The sequence below is a fragment of the Diaporthe amygdali genome (genome assembly GCF_026229845.1).
Source record: "Diaporthe amygdali strain CAA958 chromosome Unknown NODE_2_length_3802984_cov_64_841326, whole genome shotgun sequence".
Classification (NCBI taxonomy): Eukaryota; Fungi; Ascomycota; class Sordariomycetes; order Diaporthales; family Diaporthaceae; genus Diaporthe; species Diaporthe amygdali.
This window is the reverse complement of record NW_026517022.1, coordinates 1390689-1406070: the sequence shown is the minus strand read 5'-3', so window position 1 is coordinate 1406070 and position 15382 is coordinate 1390689. Positions and strand designations below refer to the sequence as shown.

The window sequence follows — 15382 nt, the reverse complement described above, 5'->3', positions numbered from 1 at the left end:
GGGTCATCACACGCTATGATCTGGGGGTTACGAGATGAATTCTTGCGAAGTTCGCTTTTGTCAATCTTTGCTTTCTACGGCGACACCTCTCCGATCCTGTGTCCAAGTGCGTCCATCGATGTTCTTGGATTTTGGTTCCATGTTCGTGCCAAGCTGGATGGACGACTCCTTTTGTTGTTGTACCACCCAACGCATTTGTCTTTGAAGTCTTGATCCAAGACACACAAACTTCTCCCAGAGAAGAGCAAATGCACGATACCAAAAGTCTTTTATCTTATTGTTATTTTTTCTTTTGGCCAGGAGTATAATTTTGCGGTGTCGACCGAAGGGGTCCGGCAGACTGTTTCAATAGCCGCCTCTTAGTATTAGCTATGAATTGAGACAAAGACCGTCCACAAACAGATTATGACCGTCCATCACCTGCAGCAGTGTCTGTCACTTCTCGATCCTGTGGCACGCCTGGTCCCGGCCCCCTGGCTCTGCTCACAATACGCGGCTTGACCCATGCAGGCCGTACAATGCTCATTATAGCAGCGTTATTGTACTCGAGCCGTTGCTTTGTAACTCTGTTGGACGGGTACACAAAGAACAAGCCTATTGTTGCGCCGTCGCAGGATTATATGAATCGCATCTCAGACTTCTGCCTCTCAAGCTCTTTGCTATCTGTGTCTCATCGGTCAGGGAATCAAAAAACTCTGTAACATACTCGACATCCTCTTTGATTCAGACTGATCTGTACGATTCCACAGACCTCCATCATTGTGACTTCAGGACTTGAACATCATGGGTAAGTATCTTCTAAACCATACTGAACATGCAGAACTTGTACTAAATCTCACTCCAGCCTTTTCGTACGTATCTCAGGAGGAGCTGGCTCTCCCATTACTTACCGGGAGTCCAGTCGTGGGTGGCAAGGAGGAGTTATTCGAGCTCGAGGCCGAATCTATCCACAAGCTGCCAGCTGGAGATGTCGGCATCTCCGTCGGCCAGAAGTCGCAGAAGAAAGCGCCCAGACCCAACAGGGCCCGCCGTGCATTCCGCCACACGCAACTCGCCGTCAACCAGTTCCTCCGACGGCGTCACAGGGCGGATCATCCGCGCAACAAGCGCCTCCCATTGTCCATGGTCGAGGTCATCCTCAGAAACCTCGACATTAGAGGCGCAGCGACCGAAGAGGACAAGTACCGGCCCACCACTCGGGCCCCCGTGAGGCCCTGCCCGCACTCAGCCCAGGACATCTACGACCGGCTCCAGCTGTCGCGGCGCATCGCGCGCCGCGGCCTCACCTGGCGCCTGTACGGCTGCAGCATCACGACCCGCCCGGCGTGGTGTGTCACCCACGATGAGCTGCCGCAGCTGCTCTCGCCCGTCATCGCTGAGATGAAGGCGTGCCTGGGCTACGTCGGCGCGTTCCGCGCGCTGCTAGACATCGACAACGAGGGCTGTGATGCATGGCTTGACCTGTCGCACCTGCGTATGTGCGTGTTCCGGCTTATGGGATACTGGCCGCACGATGTCAAGCATAACCTCGAGGCCTGGGCCTTTGGACTGCCTGACGACCTGGCCCGCTTGCTGTACCCGCAGTGTGGCAGGTTTGACCACCGCGAGATGGCGATGAACTTGGATTGGGTTGTGCTTGGGCCTGGTTCGGAGGCGGTCGCGAGCCTTGAGGGTTGTGTTCGCGTCTGTGAACGCTGGGACTCTCAAGTGTGATTGCGGTTCTTGCTAGTAGTTTAAATCAGATGGGATAAAGAGTCTAGTTTTCTTGCCGTTTGTCTGTCTACGTTACAGGCAGGGTCTCGAGTTGGGGAGGAAATAGATTGATACCCAAAGTTCACGTTCGCCTTTGTTCCCAAATCTGATATATGAGTGAATCCTAATTTAGGTAGGCAAATGTTAACACACCCATCCAAAATGATCAGAGGCAAAGGTTTAAGAGAAATGAATTGAATATAGGACCATAAATAATCTAAAGTGAGGTAAGCCCGATGTGGGGAAAACGAGTACAAGAGAGACATCATCTGGTCGCTACCTGGTTACGCAGGTGAGATTGGTCGACCAACATTGACTTGGAAGCCAATTGCGCCGCTTGTTTCTCTTTCTTGTCCCTCTCACAGAGTTTCAGACAAGCAGGTGCATCTTATGGGCCAGCTGACTAAAGCCTTTCGCATTGCGGAGTTGTGGGCGTGCTTGCGCCGAGCAACCTTACCACCGACAACTTGAGGTCTAGGCCACCAGGACTACCCAAAATTTGAGTAATTACAACATTCTTCGTGCATTTCAGTGCATTTTGTCTCGGTTGAAGGACCAATTTGTGCTGAAGGTTTTCTCGATGTTGTTGCTCGCTATTTATCTTCGCCGAGCGATGCGCTATGTAGGTATTACTGAGGACATTTTGATTCTCCGTCTAAAAGGTCATTTGTGGTGACGACACCGTTCGAAAAGAGAACTGAATTCCCCACAGTCGTCTGAGGAAGTGTGGACGATGTTTCTGCTGAGTTGTGCACCTCGTACTTAGGTTGAACGGCCGCACGTAGTAGTACTCCTCGCCTTAGGCGACTTGGAGATGGTGGTGGTGAAGCACGGGTTTACCGGTGAATGGCTCCATCCCTTGCATTACACCCTATTGGTGGAACTGCAGGAACAGAGCGAATGCTGAAAATCTGTCAATGACTAAGCTTCGGATGGAAACTGCTAAACCTAAGAGTGGTATGTCAAAACTTCGTGGTTGAGCACACGATATGATGGTCAATTGTTGGGAGTGCTTTCAGTAAATTGGCTTGTGTACGTAATGCTAGGCCAAAAGTTTTGCTCGGTTGGCGTATCCTCTCATGACTTTAAACAACTTGACGCAATATGCAAATGCAAGGCCTCACTTTTGGTCCTCTTTTGCAACGGTATGGAATCATTAATGGGTCTGTCCCAACACATCCAAGAGTAGAAAAGGAAATCGAGGCAACAGACAAGTCACAATCAACAGAATTGAAAGTCAATGTTTCCATTGTCATCAGTAGTGAGTAATGGATAGAAGGTAAGTCCTGCAACGTTGTAAGTCGGCAATCCGTTCCGGAAACGGAAACGCACGTATTTGTTGTTCCTTCTTGTTTCTAGTTTATCGAGCCAAGAGATGAGTGGAAAGCTTTGGAGCAACTGTCTCCTGCGGTATGCTTCACAGCAAAAGATGAACTATCCCATTGCAAAACACGAAGGCATATGTGGGCGAGACTAATCTGAAAGTTAGGGAGCTCCCGGCGTGGAAGGGTTTCTCCCGCTTGTCCCATTGTTGCTGCAATGCTGGGGAACCAGCTACCCGTTGACTTTTTGAAAACAAAAGGCTAGTTTAAAGAGCTCCTGGGCTGTCACTGAGCTCCTGCGACTTGCCTGCCTAGTCCGTTGGCCCAGAAGCCAAGTTTTGCTGGATCAACTTCTGCAGCCCACCTTCTCTTTTCCCCACCATCTTCAGTTGTCGATTGTTCACTTCCGTCTACGGGCGAACCTTCTCTTCCAGGCTGAGCCTGTAGCAGCATTGTTGAGCAGGAACAAAGCCATTTCTCTTACTCGCAAATACGTACTTCGCGTGCTCCTGGACACGGCTCAAAGAGCCCGTTGCGGGGGACTGGGAAGCGTCACCGAATTCCACCTTTCTTTGTACTCGCTCAATTGAACCTGCAAGACGACAACAAACCACATTTCGCTGCCGCCACTCCCAATCGTCTAAATCTGGCCGCGAACAGCAGCAACGCTCGTAAGTGCGAAACTTGGAAGCTTTCCTGCTCGTGAATTCCTTCTGCAACGACCAGTACCGCATGTTACTGACAATGGCCGACAGCCGAGAGCTCTGCCTCAAGATGGCTCAACTTCTCACGCCAAGCTCCTCCTTCCGCTCAGATAATTTCATCGACCTCACCGCCGCCGACAAAGGCGACCTGACGACCGTTTACGACGATGACATAATCGCCAAGAACCGCATGACTATCCTCGAGCTTGAGGAGAAATACATCCTAACTCCTGGCATCGTCACGATCGCGCCTTCTGGTGAGCTCAAGGTCGACCTCTCGCACGAAGAGCCCGACCAGGGCACGATGGCGGGATTGTACCCGACCCTGCCGCCGCCCGAGGAACTCAAGCACCAGATCCCCTCATGGCTACGCGACTACCTCCTCAAGGAGCTCAACCTCTTTGGGCACGGCCCACCTTTCGCCTGTGGATCTCTCTACGACCAGATGCAGCACAGCAAAGAGATGGACATGGAGGGAAACAACCTGTCGGTCAGATCGACTGTGATCATGATGTCCGGCGCGATTGTGAGCCTGCGCGACTCGATCGTCGTTCTTCGCGACTTCTGCTCGAGCGGCGAGGCCCTCTATGAGGAAATTTACACGATGGAGTTTGGCATTGTTGAGAGCGTCGTCAGGAAGCTCGCTGGCTGCGACGCGACCAAGAGTATCAAGGAGAAACTGCTGGCTTCTGCACCTAGGAATTACGACAAGGAATCCTCGCCTTCAAAGCGGCGCAAGGTTTCCGAGGGAAGGCTGGTGGAGATCGCTCACGATAGCAGCGCTGCGTCGAAGGAGCTGCCAGCCGACATTGGGCTCCTGATTGACCTGGGGTCGCAGGGGATGGCGATGAAAAGCGCCCTCGACAGCTCGCTGGAGGATCTTGTCATCACACCGGTGTCTCGTCTGGTTGAAAAGCTTGAGGTCATCCACAAGGGCCTGTGCAAGCAGGAGGAGGAGCACATGAAGGCGGAGGCCCATGTTGCTCAAGGTGACCATTCTTCGGATTCGGGCGTCTCGGCGTGCTCACCTTGAGGATGGACGCGTTATCTTGTGTTTGGCTTGTCGCATATGCAATGAAGGCTTTGGCGAGAGCATATTGTTGGATCGGAGGGCTACCTTTGGTTCAGGATTACGGAGGAACCTACGATGATGGATACTACAGTTCGTGTATTACATTTCCCGCCTTGGTTGACACCTCTACGTACATACACTGGACGAGCATTCGGCTCACTGAACTGGAAGTGCTAGAAGGAATCAATTGCACTTCTGATATCTGGAATGAAATGATTCAATTGGTATTCGGAGTCTGTCTTCCTGCTTTGTTGGAATTTGAACCATCACCTTCACTTCGTCTTCGGGTGAGTCCGCATGCAGGGGACGGCTTAGCCACGTACATCACTGCGTTCAGGCGAGAGATTGGAGATCATCGCGGATAGAGAGCTTGATTTAAGAGATGGAAATCACAGCAAAAACGGCCACTTTCATAGAATTGGTGCCGCGAGAGATATGAGAGGATTGGGAGATGTCGGCGCGAACCAAACAGAAGCCGCTAACTACGAATCAGTGTCTACAACTTACATCGCTCCCAGCCCCCTTCCTTGGCATTGATTAATCTACACCTTTTGCCGAACTCCTCATAGCTCAGATAACCTTCCACCTGGAAAGTCAAAATGAGCCGCAAGACACTTACTCTGCATTCTTCACTGTTGTTTGATCCACGGAAGAAGGCATTTGTGAAAGATGTCTCCATCAAAATCGACCGCCACTCAGGCGGCATCGCTGACGTGTATGAGCGGGCATCAGACGATGAGATTCGTGACGGCGACATCGATCTCAGAGGCAAGGTCGTGATGCCCGGCTTTGTGGACGCGCACACGCATATTTTTCTCCATCCTTACAGGTAGAAAGACCAATCCGCTGACGCTCTGGAATTGGGACATTGCTAACTAAATGATCAAAGCGAGCGGCCCGCAGCCGAGCAAATGCGCGACGAGTCTATCGTCGAGCGTACCGTGAGAGCCACGAACCACGTCCGCGAGGCGCTGCTCTCGGGCTACACGACATACCGCGATCTGGGCACGGAGGCGATGGAGAACTTCGACGCCAACCTGCGCGACTGCATCAACCGCGGCTTGATCCCGGGCCCGCGGCTCTTCGTGGCCACGCACGCGCTGGCGTCGACGTCGTCGTACGACATCCGCAGCGAGAACCGGCAGAACGGGCTCAAGCTGCCGCAGTCGTCGGACGCGGAGGACGGGCCCTGGGGACTGCGTCGCGCGGTGAGGAGGCGCATCGGGGATGGGGCGGACGTCATCAAGTTCTACGCGGACTACAGGCGCAAGGTGATGCGGTTCCCGCCTCTGCCCCCAGCTGTGTCAGGGGGCGGCCCTGGGAACGGGATACGGTTCCCGCCAACGCACGCGCTGCCGAACCCAGCGGTTCCGCTGTTCAGCCAGGAGGAGATGAACGCGATTGTGGAGGAGGCCCGGCTGGCTAACCTGCCGGTCGCGGCTCACGCGGGGTCGGTGGAGGGGGCTACGATGGCGGTGCGGGCGGGCGTGACCAGTGTAGAGCACGCCAACGAGAATACGGATGAGCTGTGGGAAGAGATGGTGAAACGCGGTGTCATCTACGTGCCGACGCTGGCAATACTAGATACGGTGCTGTCCCGGGCGGAGATGAAGAATATGCAGGCCAGGGTCAAGAAAGCATTCGACATGGGGGTGAGATTCGCGGCGGGCGGCGACACGGGAACGTTTGCGCACGGCGAGGGCGTGAGGGAGATGGAGCTCTTGAGAGAGGCGGGCATCCCGCTTGAAGACGTGCTCGAGGCGTGCTTCGTTGGCGGATGGGAGGCGTGCGGCAAGGACTTGTGCGGGTACAGGTTTGGGTTCTTCGAGAAGGGGGCTAGGGCCGACATCATTGCCCTAGACACCGATCCTAGGGAGGACGAGAAGGCGCTGCGGAAGGTGAGCTTCGTGATGAAGGACGGAGAGGTGTATAAGCAGGGCAGTGTGCCGGCCAACCTGCCAGGCGAGCACAGATGGACCGATGCTAAGGAGGAAGAGGTGGTGGAGGAGGAGGAGGGTGAGGAGGAATGGCTCAGAGTGTGAGGATAGGTTGGGTCGATGCCATCCGAGAACACAGCGGAGATCAGCAGAGACATGGCGAAAATAAGACGAGAGCAAACAAGCTTCGAGGAGCAGCAGCATGAGGTTGCAGTGCAGCTGCTGCAGCAGGATCGCGTACCTGGGCCGTGTCCAGGGCTACCCCTCACGACTCAGACGCTTATACCCACAATGTCACTTCATCCGAACTCCCATCTCCAACTCGTAATGAAGCTTTTCTCCCCCGCATCGTGGCCCAATTATACCCGCATTCATCGCAACGTTGTCTCGTCATAGAATCGGATAGTTCGGCGGGTGTTGGGGAACGAAATGGGGCTAAACGTGTAAGTGAGTCTGGTGGGTTTACTTGCGCCGAGAAAGCTTGTCGATCCTTCCCGCTGCGGCTATCTTGTTCCTGTTTGTCTCCACCTGCAGCAGGTACCTACTTGGCCTACCTTGATATTAGGTAAGTATCTAGACCAGAGTACCATTACCTGGACTAGGTATCTATGTAGGGATCATGTCTGCTATTTCTGCTGTGTGGCTCCAAAGTGAGCAGTAGTGAGATGATGAGGTTGCATTTTCTCCAACTCGATCCCCAAAAAACCGTTGACCCTCAACCCAGTTCGCGGTCGCCTTTTGGTGCAACCATCGACAGGGGAAGGCAAGAATGGGCCCGTCTCGGTGCAACAACATGCGAGGAAGGTCCGACAAAGCATATGGCTATGATGAGGAATACGGGCAGTCGCATGCGACTCACTGCCCTGGTCCACCTTCCTGTCCCTTGTCCATCCCCTCTCGGAGGTGAGTCTTGGAAGATATACCCTCGCCTCCTCCCCCGCTGTTCATCTACTGACACTGAGCGAGCAGACAGTACCTGCGACGTCAAGGCCGTCGAGAACTGCTTCTCTCCGTCGCAATGAGGCTCGCCAACATCCTCAGCATCGCCGCTCTGGCGGTCCAGGCCAGCCACGCCCTACTCGGACGACCTAAGCAGCTCTTCCAACCCGCCCACAGAGACCTACTTCAGGATGTCGTCACCTTCGACAACTACTCTCTGTTCATCAACGGCGAGCGCCAGTTGATCTACTCTGGAGAGTTTCACCCCTTCCGACTGCCTGTGCCTTCCCTCTGGCCCGACGTCATGGCCAAGATCAAGGCCTTGGGCCTCAACACCATCTCCATCTACCTGCACTGGGGCGCTCTCGAGGGCAAAGCTGGCGACTTCAACGCTCAAGGTCCTCTCGTCATCGAGCCTTTCCTGAAGGCTGCTCAGGCTGCTGGCTTGTACATCATCGCCAGACCTGGTCCCTACGTGAATGCAGAGGCCACAGGTGGGGGCTTTCCCGGATGGCTCCAGCGCATCGAGGGAAAGTTGAGGACTAACGCAACCGACTACTTATCTGCCACCGACAACTACATGGCAGAAGTCGGAGCTCTCCTCGCCAAGTACCAGATCACCAACGGCGGCCCAGTCATATTAGTCCAGGTCGAGAACGAGTACACCCAGGCCCAGTCCGGCTCCGGGGTTGTCTTCCCAAACGGCGAATACATGCAGTACATCGAGGACCAGCTTCACAACGCCGGTGTTGTGGTCCCATTGATCAGCAACGACGCTAGACCCGCCGGGCACAATGCTCCCGGCACTGGTGTCGGGGAGGTCGACATCTACGGCCATGATTCCTACCCTCTTGGCTTCGACTGCGCCAATCCTTCCTCATGGCCGGCCAACGCGATCCCGACAACTTTCCGCCAGTTACATCTGCAGCAAAGCCCGAGTACTCCGTATACAATCCCAGAGTTCCAAGGAGGGAGTTTCGACCCTCCAGGAGGTGTTGGCTTCGAGAAATGCTCTGCGCTCGTGAACATGGAGTTCGAGCGTGTCTTCTACAAGAACAACTATGCAGCTGGCGTCACCATCTACAGTCTATATATGATCTTTGGTGGAACCAACTGGGGTAACATAGGCCACCCTGGTGGATATGTACGTGCTTCCCATCACATTTCATTTCCTTTACTCCACCTTGAGGGTTGGCACTCGCACTCTACAGCATTTAATCCCGAGCTAGACCATTTCGCACTTCCAGACCTGTTTCCGTATAATTCTTACTGAGAAATTGGGCTAACCAAGTATTGAACAGACAAGTTACGACTACGGCTCTGTTATCCGCGAGGACCGTGCCGTCGACAGAGAGAAATACTCTGAATTGAAACTTCAGGCAAACTTCCTCAAGGTCTCTCCCGGCTATCTCGTAACCTCTGCCGCAAACTCGTCGTCAAGCGGCGTCTACAACACGAATGCGGACGTGATCACCACTCCACTGCTGGGGTCCAATGGATCATTCTTCGTCGTTCGGCATAAAGACTACACTTCCCAGGCCTCGTCCAACTACACCTTGACATTGCCTACTTCGGCGGGAACTCTTTCCATCCCCCAACTTGGTGGATCTCTAAGCCTGAATGGCCGTGACTCCAAGGTCCACGTCACTGACTACCCCGTCGGGGACTCGAAGCTACTCTACTCCACGGCCGAGATCTTGACTTGGCAAGTATTCGACAATAAGACAGTGCTCATCGTCTATGGCGGCCCCAATGAGCTCCACGAGCTGGCAATTCTAGGCGCAACTGGCGCAACTGTGGTTGAGGGAGATGGTGTGACGATTCAACAGACGAACAGTTCTGTCGTCGCCCAATGGCAGACCTCTGCTGACAGGAGGATTGTGCAAATTGGAGATCTCTTTGTCTATATTCTTGGTATGTTTCAAAATTGTCGCTGCCCTTGTAACATGCGTCAGACTGACAAGCCAAGATCGCAACACGGCTTACAACTACTGGGTTGCGGACGTGACAGATGGGTCTGTGGTTGTTAACGGACCGTACTTGGTGCGGTCAGCGTCGATCGAAGACGACAAGTTGATCTTGGCGGCAGATTTCAACAAGACAACAAGCATCGAGATTATCGGTGTGCCTTCGACTGTCACCTCATTGCAGGTCAACCAAGCCACTTTGGAGCATAGTACCGACTCCTTGGGCTCATGGACTGCTAGCCAAGACTACTCGCCCCCTGACTTCAGCATCCCCGACCTTTCTAGTGCCACATGGTACTACATTGACTCTCTTCCTGAGGTTCAGGCCAGCTACGACGACTCAGCGTGGCCCAATGCGGACCACACCAACACCACTAATCCAGTAGGCTCTCCTCTGCTCACGCCTGTCTCTCTCTATGGCTCAGACTATGGCTTCAATACGGGATCTTTGCTATTCAGAGGTCACTTTACTGCCTCTGGAAATGAATCCAAGATCGAGCTTAGCACACAAGGCGGAGAAGCCTTTGGTGCGTCGGCCTGGCTTAACGGCACTTTCATTGGCTCCTGGGCAGGAAATTCCGTCGAGGAAAACTATAACTCCACCTTTACCCTGCCTAACCTGGCAGCAGGAAGTACATACGTGTTCACCATCTTGATCGACAATATGGGACTGGACGAGAACTACAATGTTGGAGGTGATGTACAGAAGAATCCTCGCGGAATCCTCGACTACACTTTTGCCTCAGATATTACATGGAAGGTTACAGGCAATCTCGGTGGCGAGGACTACGCCGACCGCATTCGTGGCCCCCTCAACGAGGGTGGTCTTTATATCGAGCGTCAGGGTTACCACCAGGCCTCGCCGCCTCTGAGTGAGTTCACAACAGGCACATCGCCGTACGAAGGAATCACTTCTGCAGGTGTGGCTTACTACACGACAAACTTTACCCTCTCACTTCCATCCGATCAATGGGACGTCCCCTTGTCCCTAGTGTTCGCCAACGACACCTCCGCGGCTGCGGCCTCACCGTACAGGGCGCTGATCTACGTCAATGGGTACCAGCTTGGTCGGTACACGAGCAACGTCGGCCCCCAAACTGAATTCCCTGTGCCTGAAGGCGTTCTAAACTATAGCGGAGAGAACTGGCTTGGTTTAGCGCTGTGGGCATTGGGTAGTGATGGCGCGAAGGTGCCCGGGCTCAACTGGACACACAGCTCGACGCCTGCGCTGACGGGCTGGGCCACTCCGTCGCTTGTGGAGCAGCCTTCTTGGGAGGCAAGGCCGGGGGCATACTAAAAAAGCCTTTGTTTTGCCCTCCTGGAATTGGCGAACTTGTGGATTAGGGAGGACAATTCTCATCTTCTTGTAGTATATTTTAGGATATAGGCGGCACCTATGGGTGCTGAAATTATTCATGTCATGAGTCCTTCAAGGTTTTCGAAGTGCACAGAACTTTTGAGAAGTTCGTAAGTGCCTTGGCTGTTGGGACAGCAGACGTACGCTGCCGGCGCATATTACCTTGCCAGGAGCCGACTTTACTTGTTTGCACCCGAGCTTCCATGAATGCTTTTCAGTGCTTTGGCATGGGTCTCTTGTCACAAGTGACAGACCAGACAATCTTCATTCAATTTGGGATTCGCCAAATGTTCAGTGTGTAAAGTGTACCGGGGTACTTTGCAAAAACTAAGAGCAGAGCTTGTTGACACTAGGGAGCGAGTCTATGAGCTGAAGGTCACGAGGTTAAGCACGGTGATAACAAAATGTCCTTATGTGAGGGCAATAATATGAGTTATCTCATCGCCCGTGCCAAGTAAATTTTTCGCTCTCTGAGATTTTGCCAGTAAAGTGACTGTCCCATACCAGTGGAAAGCGATGTCGTTCTCATCGACTTCTGGCAGTGATAGAATTGCAACAGGACTAATCTGTTTGTGAGAGATACTTTCGCAACATACACCACAAGTCAAGCTGTGTATGAGCTGCCAAAGGGCTAAGACTGTATTCGCACATATTCTCTACAACACAGCCTCTTCGGTTGCATAACAACTTTTGGTGAGGACCATTCTTGGTCTCCCCCCGGCAGCAACATTACGCTCACTGCCAAATTCACTGACAACTCGTCGTATGCCAGACACTGTCCACAAAACGCATCGCACATCCCATTCACTTTTTGAAACTCAATCGCACTTACGAGCTGATTTCAACCCGCTGAAAGCGCACCCCTCCGCCTCAAACTTACCTCACAAAACTTCCACCCACCTAGCAATCCATCAACATGGTACTCCCTGAGATGTCATCGCCGCAGGGCAGGAGTGCCTCTGTGCCTGATCAATCTACCTCGGGCGGGGTCTTTCCCTTCGAGCCTTCCAATTCACAGGGAGCAAGCAGCAGTCAGCAGTCCAACGACAATCCTCAACCAACATCTGCTCACGCTGGAGCACAGGCGAGCGGGTCCCACAAGAACGACGGCAATCAATCCAAATCTGTGCTTGGTGATACCTGGGACGGCCTCATCATTGAAAAGCCCACCTCCTTCTCCCTATCCGAAATCGTCGACCTGAGGCCTATGCATTATTCCGACCACCTCTACGCTTACACTAGGGCAAATGGGAGGTCTGGCTTCATCATGGACAGCTTACTCGAGGACTTTCTCATGGAGAAAGGTTTTATAAGCGCGTCCAAGCCCGAGCCAAATGCCGAAGGGAAGAAGTCGAAGGAGAAGGGAAAGGGAAAGGTCAAGAAACAAGACGGTCCACGGGCAACAACAGCCCAAGACGTCGCCGCCGCTACGGGCAGCGCCAAAGCATCCGACACTGAGGCAGAGACCGCATTCGCCAGCCAGACGTTCGAAAAGGTCTGCGACGACCTCCAAACCTTCATTGAACTCCTCGACACCAGCCGCTACGACGAAGATGGAAAGCATCAGACCAAGGTCTGCATCGACGCTATCAAGGCCGTGTCCGAGAGGGCTAAAGAGCTAGGAAAACAACCCCTTAAAGCCCGTGTGGCAGCACCGTCTGCTGTCGATCCCGAGACCCACTGCGCCGTGCCCCGTCCGCCCCCTTGGAAGGGAGAGCTCTGCGGAAGACAACTGCCGTGCGTGGCGCATTCGAACAGGGAATATATCCCAGACAACCCACAGCTTGATACATCCGCGGCCAATGTTCACAGTGAGTTGGACCCTGTACAGTTGCTCGCTCCCACCGGATTGATGCTGACTTGAGTTCTTAGAGGAAGCTGGTATTATTGAGGCTGCGGTGCAGGAAGAGAAACCCCAGGGAACACCGAAACGGCTGAGTATCAGGGGTAAGAAGGCTGCCAGTGAGAATGTCAGCAACGGCGGGCAGAAGAGACTGACCTATTCCCAAGCGGCGAGGGCGGCGGCGAGGTACTATGCGACTACCAGTGCGTATGGGCGGCCATTGGAGAATTCAACGGAGGGTGTTGACGGCGTTGGTGTCTCAGAGAAAGAGCCTGGCCCGGGTCACCCATCTTCACACGGAGAAGACATCTAGTGCTGTGGGGAAGCGTTCTGAAAGTTACTTATCAAGTGTTTCAATGTTTTCCCTTGGAACTGTGGCTTCCAGAGCATCTCCTCTGTGATTATCAGAGGTTTTTTCCAACAGGTCACATCAGACTATGATGCCAACTACCTTTGACTGTTGGCGTGGATCGACTCATACGACACAGAGGAGGGCGATGCCGGTGGACACTGAAAAAACGGGGTGTTTAGGCTTGTTCGTTGAAACATGGCTTATTTTGTCCAAGTAGCTTGAGAATAAAACCTGGATACTCAGAACTGAGTGCCAAGGAATGATCTAGATCTCGCTGAGAGCAGTGCGTTACATGCAAACAAAGACAAATACCGCGAAATCCAATGACACGCCTGCCTGAATTATACCCTGCAGAATCCCACAGGCGACATGAAACAATGATCAGCTCATTGGATACAAGGAAAATGCTCGGTTCGTACTATGAAAATTTGGTTGTGATTTCCTATATTTTGATGCGCCGCGCTCCATCGTGTCATTCCACCGCCAGGAGTTCAACAGCGTCACGACCAGACGCAGAAGAAAACACTGACTCAATTATCCACACCTACGTCAATTCTAAGGCCCCGGACATCCTCAAGCACACCCAATATGACTAAATTCGGCCTCAAAATCAAGACCAAGAGCGAAGTCAGTGTGGCGCCCCTCAACAACGGGAACACTACCTCTGAGGCGAACATTCGGGACATACAATGCAGGATCAAAGACCTTGAGGATAAGGTGGCGCAGCTAGAGCTCCAGAGAAATTGCCAGCACTGCCAGGGTGCGGCAGGCCTTGAGTGCTATTCACAGGCTTTGTTTGGTGAACAGCAGCCGTCATTGTTTTGTCCATCGACCTATTCGGGTCAATAGGGCTCGCAAAAGCAACTTGGGGGGTGAGTGGCGAAAACGACCATGGGATTGACGGGCTCCTACTCACGACGTACCGGGTGATCTGGGTTGCGGCGGATGAGGTGGGAAATGAGGAGAGAGGGAAATGCGATGTGGGATGGCTAAACAGGCAGACTGTTTGGGGACACGATGGGCGACGGTAATCTTCAATAAGACAATGGCTTTGCCTCGGGCTTGATTTATTTGGTCGATTCGGCCGTGGCTTTAGATTTCTTTCAAGTCATTATTTGAACTGTGTTTATCGATTGGCTGTGTATGTACAGGAGTTTCAGTCTTTGCCGTTATGATGGCGATGGTAGTTCCTCGAGGGCCACGACGAAAGATCACGCGGATATCGCAGAGAACAATGCCTCACGTCGTGGGAACAAAGACGAGTACCGCAAGATTCAGGAAGACATGTTACTGCCTGAGGTGAACACCGCATACAGGCTTCCATCAGACGTCTTTAAAAAAGGAAGCTCTTGCTCGATACCATGGAAACAATGATTTCGATTCTGAGACCTTACTTTGCTGTGTCACCTCACTCGCATGCTCAACATTTCAACACTCATACCTAGCATCACTACGACCAACAAACTACAAGAGAAAGACTCGCGATCCGCCTCATCCACGAGTCAAACTCCACTCCTACAACTCCTCACAAAAGGCCCATCATGTGCAACACCAACACCAACGCCCGCGCGCCAATCGCCAGCAGCACCCGCGTTGCCGCCACCAACTACACCTGCAACAACAACAGTGGTGGCATCGTCGTCAATATCCCGCCCCGGACCAACGGCGACATCTACTTGTATTTTTACAAACCCGACAGCTCGTCATCCGCACTGAGCACCCAGGAGACCTCGGCGAGGATGAAGGATCTCGAGGACAAGATGGAGGACCTCCAGAGCAGCTACCGGCCATGCAGCTGCGCGCTGTCGTCGCCTTCTCTGCCTGGCAGACGAATGTGAGGCGGTGAGAGGGCTCCCACATATCTTGGGGTGTACATGACGAGGTCGGGCTTGAGTGCAAGGGATGGTGGTTGGGCACCTGGCTTGTGGTCGATGAGCAGAGACATGGGAGGTAAATTCGATTCGGAAGCGTTAAACGGGATGGCTTTTGGGACAAAGTGCTGGGAAATGTGATCAACATAGATGGCAATGGCGACATTGGTCACGATAACCGGGTTTAGTTAGGGCAATCTCATCTCAATCAACTTGTCTCTGAATGCATGGTCCTGTGTATCCCTGAAGTGAAAAACAAATTTTGA

General features: G+C 53.1%; 6 protein-coding genes across 6 annotated transcripts; all 6 read left to right on the top strand.

Annotated features, from left to right (window-relative positions):
* Positions 1–783: 783 nt before the first annotated feature.
* On the top strand, positions 784–1713 carry J7T55_011778 (uncharacterized protein; the record flags this gene model as incomplete). Its single annotated transcript, XM_053136597.1, has 2 exons — positions 784–787; positions 845–1713. The coding sequence occupies 2 exons, from the start codon at positions 784–786 to the stop codon at positions 1711–1713; spliced, it is 873 nt and encodes a 290-aa protein (XP_052999583.1).
* A 2135-nt stretch (positions 1714–3848) lies between these two features.
* J7T55_011777 (uncharacterized protein) lies at positions 3849–4811 on the top strand (the record flags this gene model as incomplete). Its single annotated transcript, XM_053136596.1, has 1 exon — positions 3849–4811. One exon carries the CDS (start codon positions 3849–3851, stop codon positions 4809–4811), a length of 963 nt encoding a protein of 320 aa, XP_052999582.1.
* Positions 4812–5449: 638 nt separating this feature from the next.
* On the top strand, positions 5450–6892 carry J7T55_011776 (midohydrolase domain containing protein; the record flags this gene model as incomplete). Its single annotated transcript, XM_053136595.1, has 2 exons — positions 5450–5679; positions 5740–6892. The coding sequence occupies 2 exons, from the start codon at positions 5450–5452 to the stop codon at positions 6890–6892; spliced, it is 1383 nt and encodes a 460-aa protein (XP_052999581.1).
* Positions 6893–7580: 688 nt separating this feature from the next.
* Positions 7581–10990, top strand: J7T55_011775 (uncharacterized protein; the record flags this gene model as incomplete). The annotated part of the gene is made up of 4 exons (XM_053136594.1): positions 7581–7690; positions 7757–8870; positions 9028–9640; positions 9696–10990. 4 exons carry the CDS (start codon positions 7581–7583, stop codon positions 10988–10990), a joined length of 3132 nt encoding a protein of 1043 aa, XP_052999580.1.
* Positions 10991–11966: 976 nt separating this feature from the next.
* On the top strand, positions 11967–13206 carry J7T55_011774 (uncharacterized protein; the record flags this gene model as incomplete). Its single annotated transcript, XM_053136593.1, has 2 exons — positions 11967–12861; positions 12923–13206. The coding sequence occupies 2 exons, from the start codon at positions 11967–11969 to the stop codon at positions 13204–13206; spliced, it is 1179 nt and encodes a 392-aa protein (XP_052999579.1).
* Positions 13207–13833: 627 nt separating this feature from the next.
* On the top strand, positions 13834–15083 carry J7T55_011773 (uncharacterized protein; the record flags this gene model as incomplete). Its single annotated transcript, XM_053136591.1, has 3 exons — positions 13834–14021; positions 14397–14544; positions 14691–15083. The coding sequence occupies 3 exons, from the start codon at positions 13834–13836 to the stop codon at positions 15081–15083; spliced, it is 729 nt and encodes a 242-aa protein (XP_052999578.1).
* Positions 15084–15382: the final 299 nt, after the last annotated feature.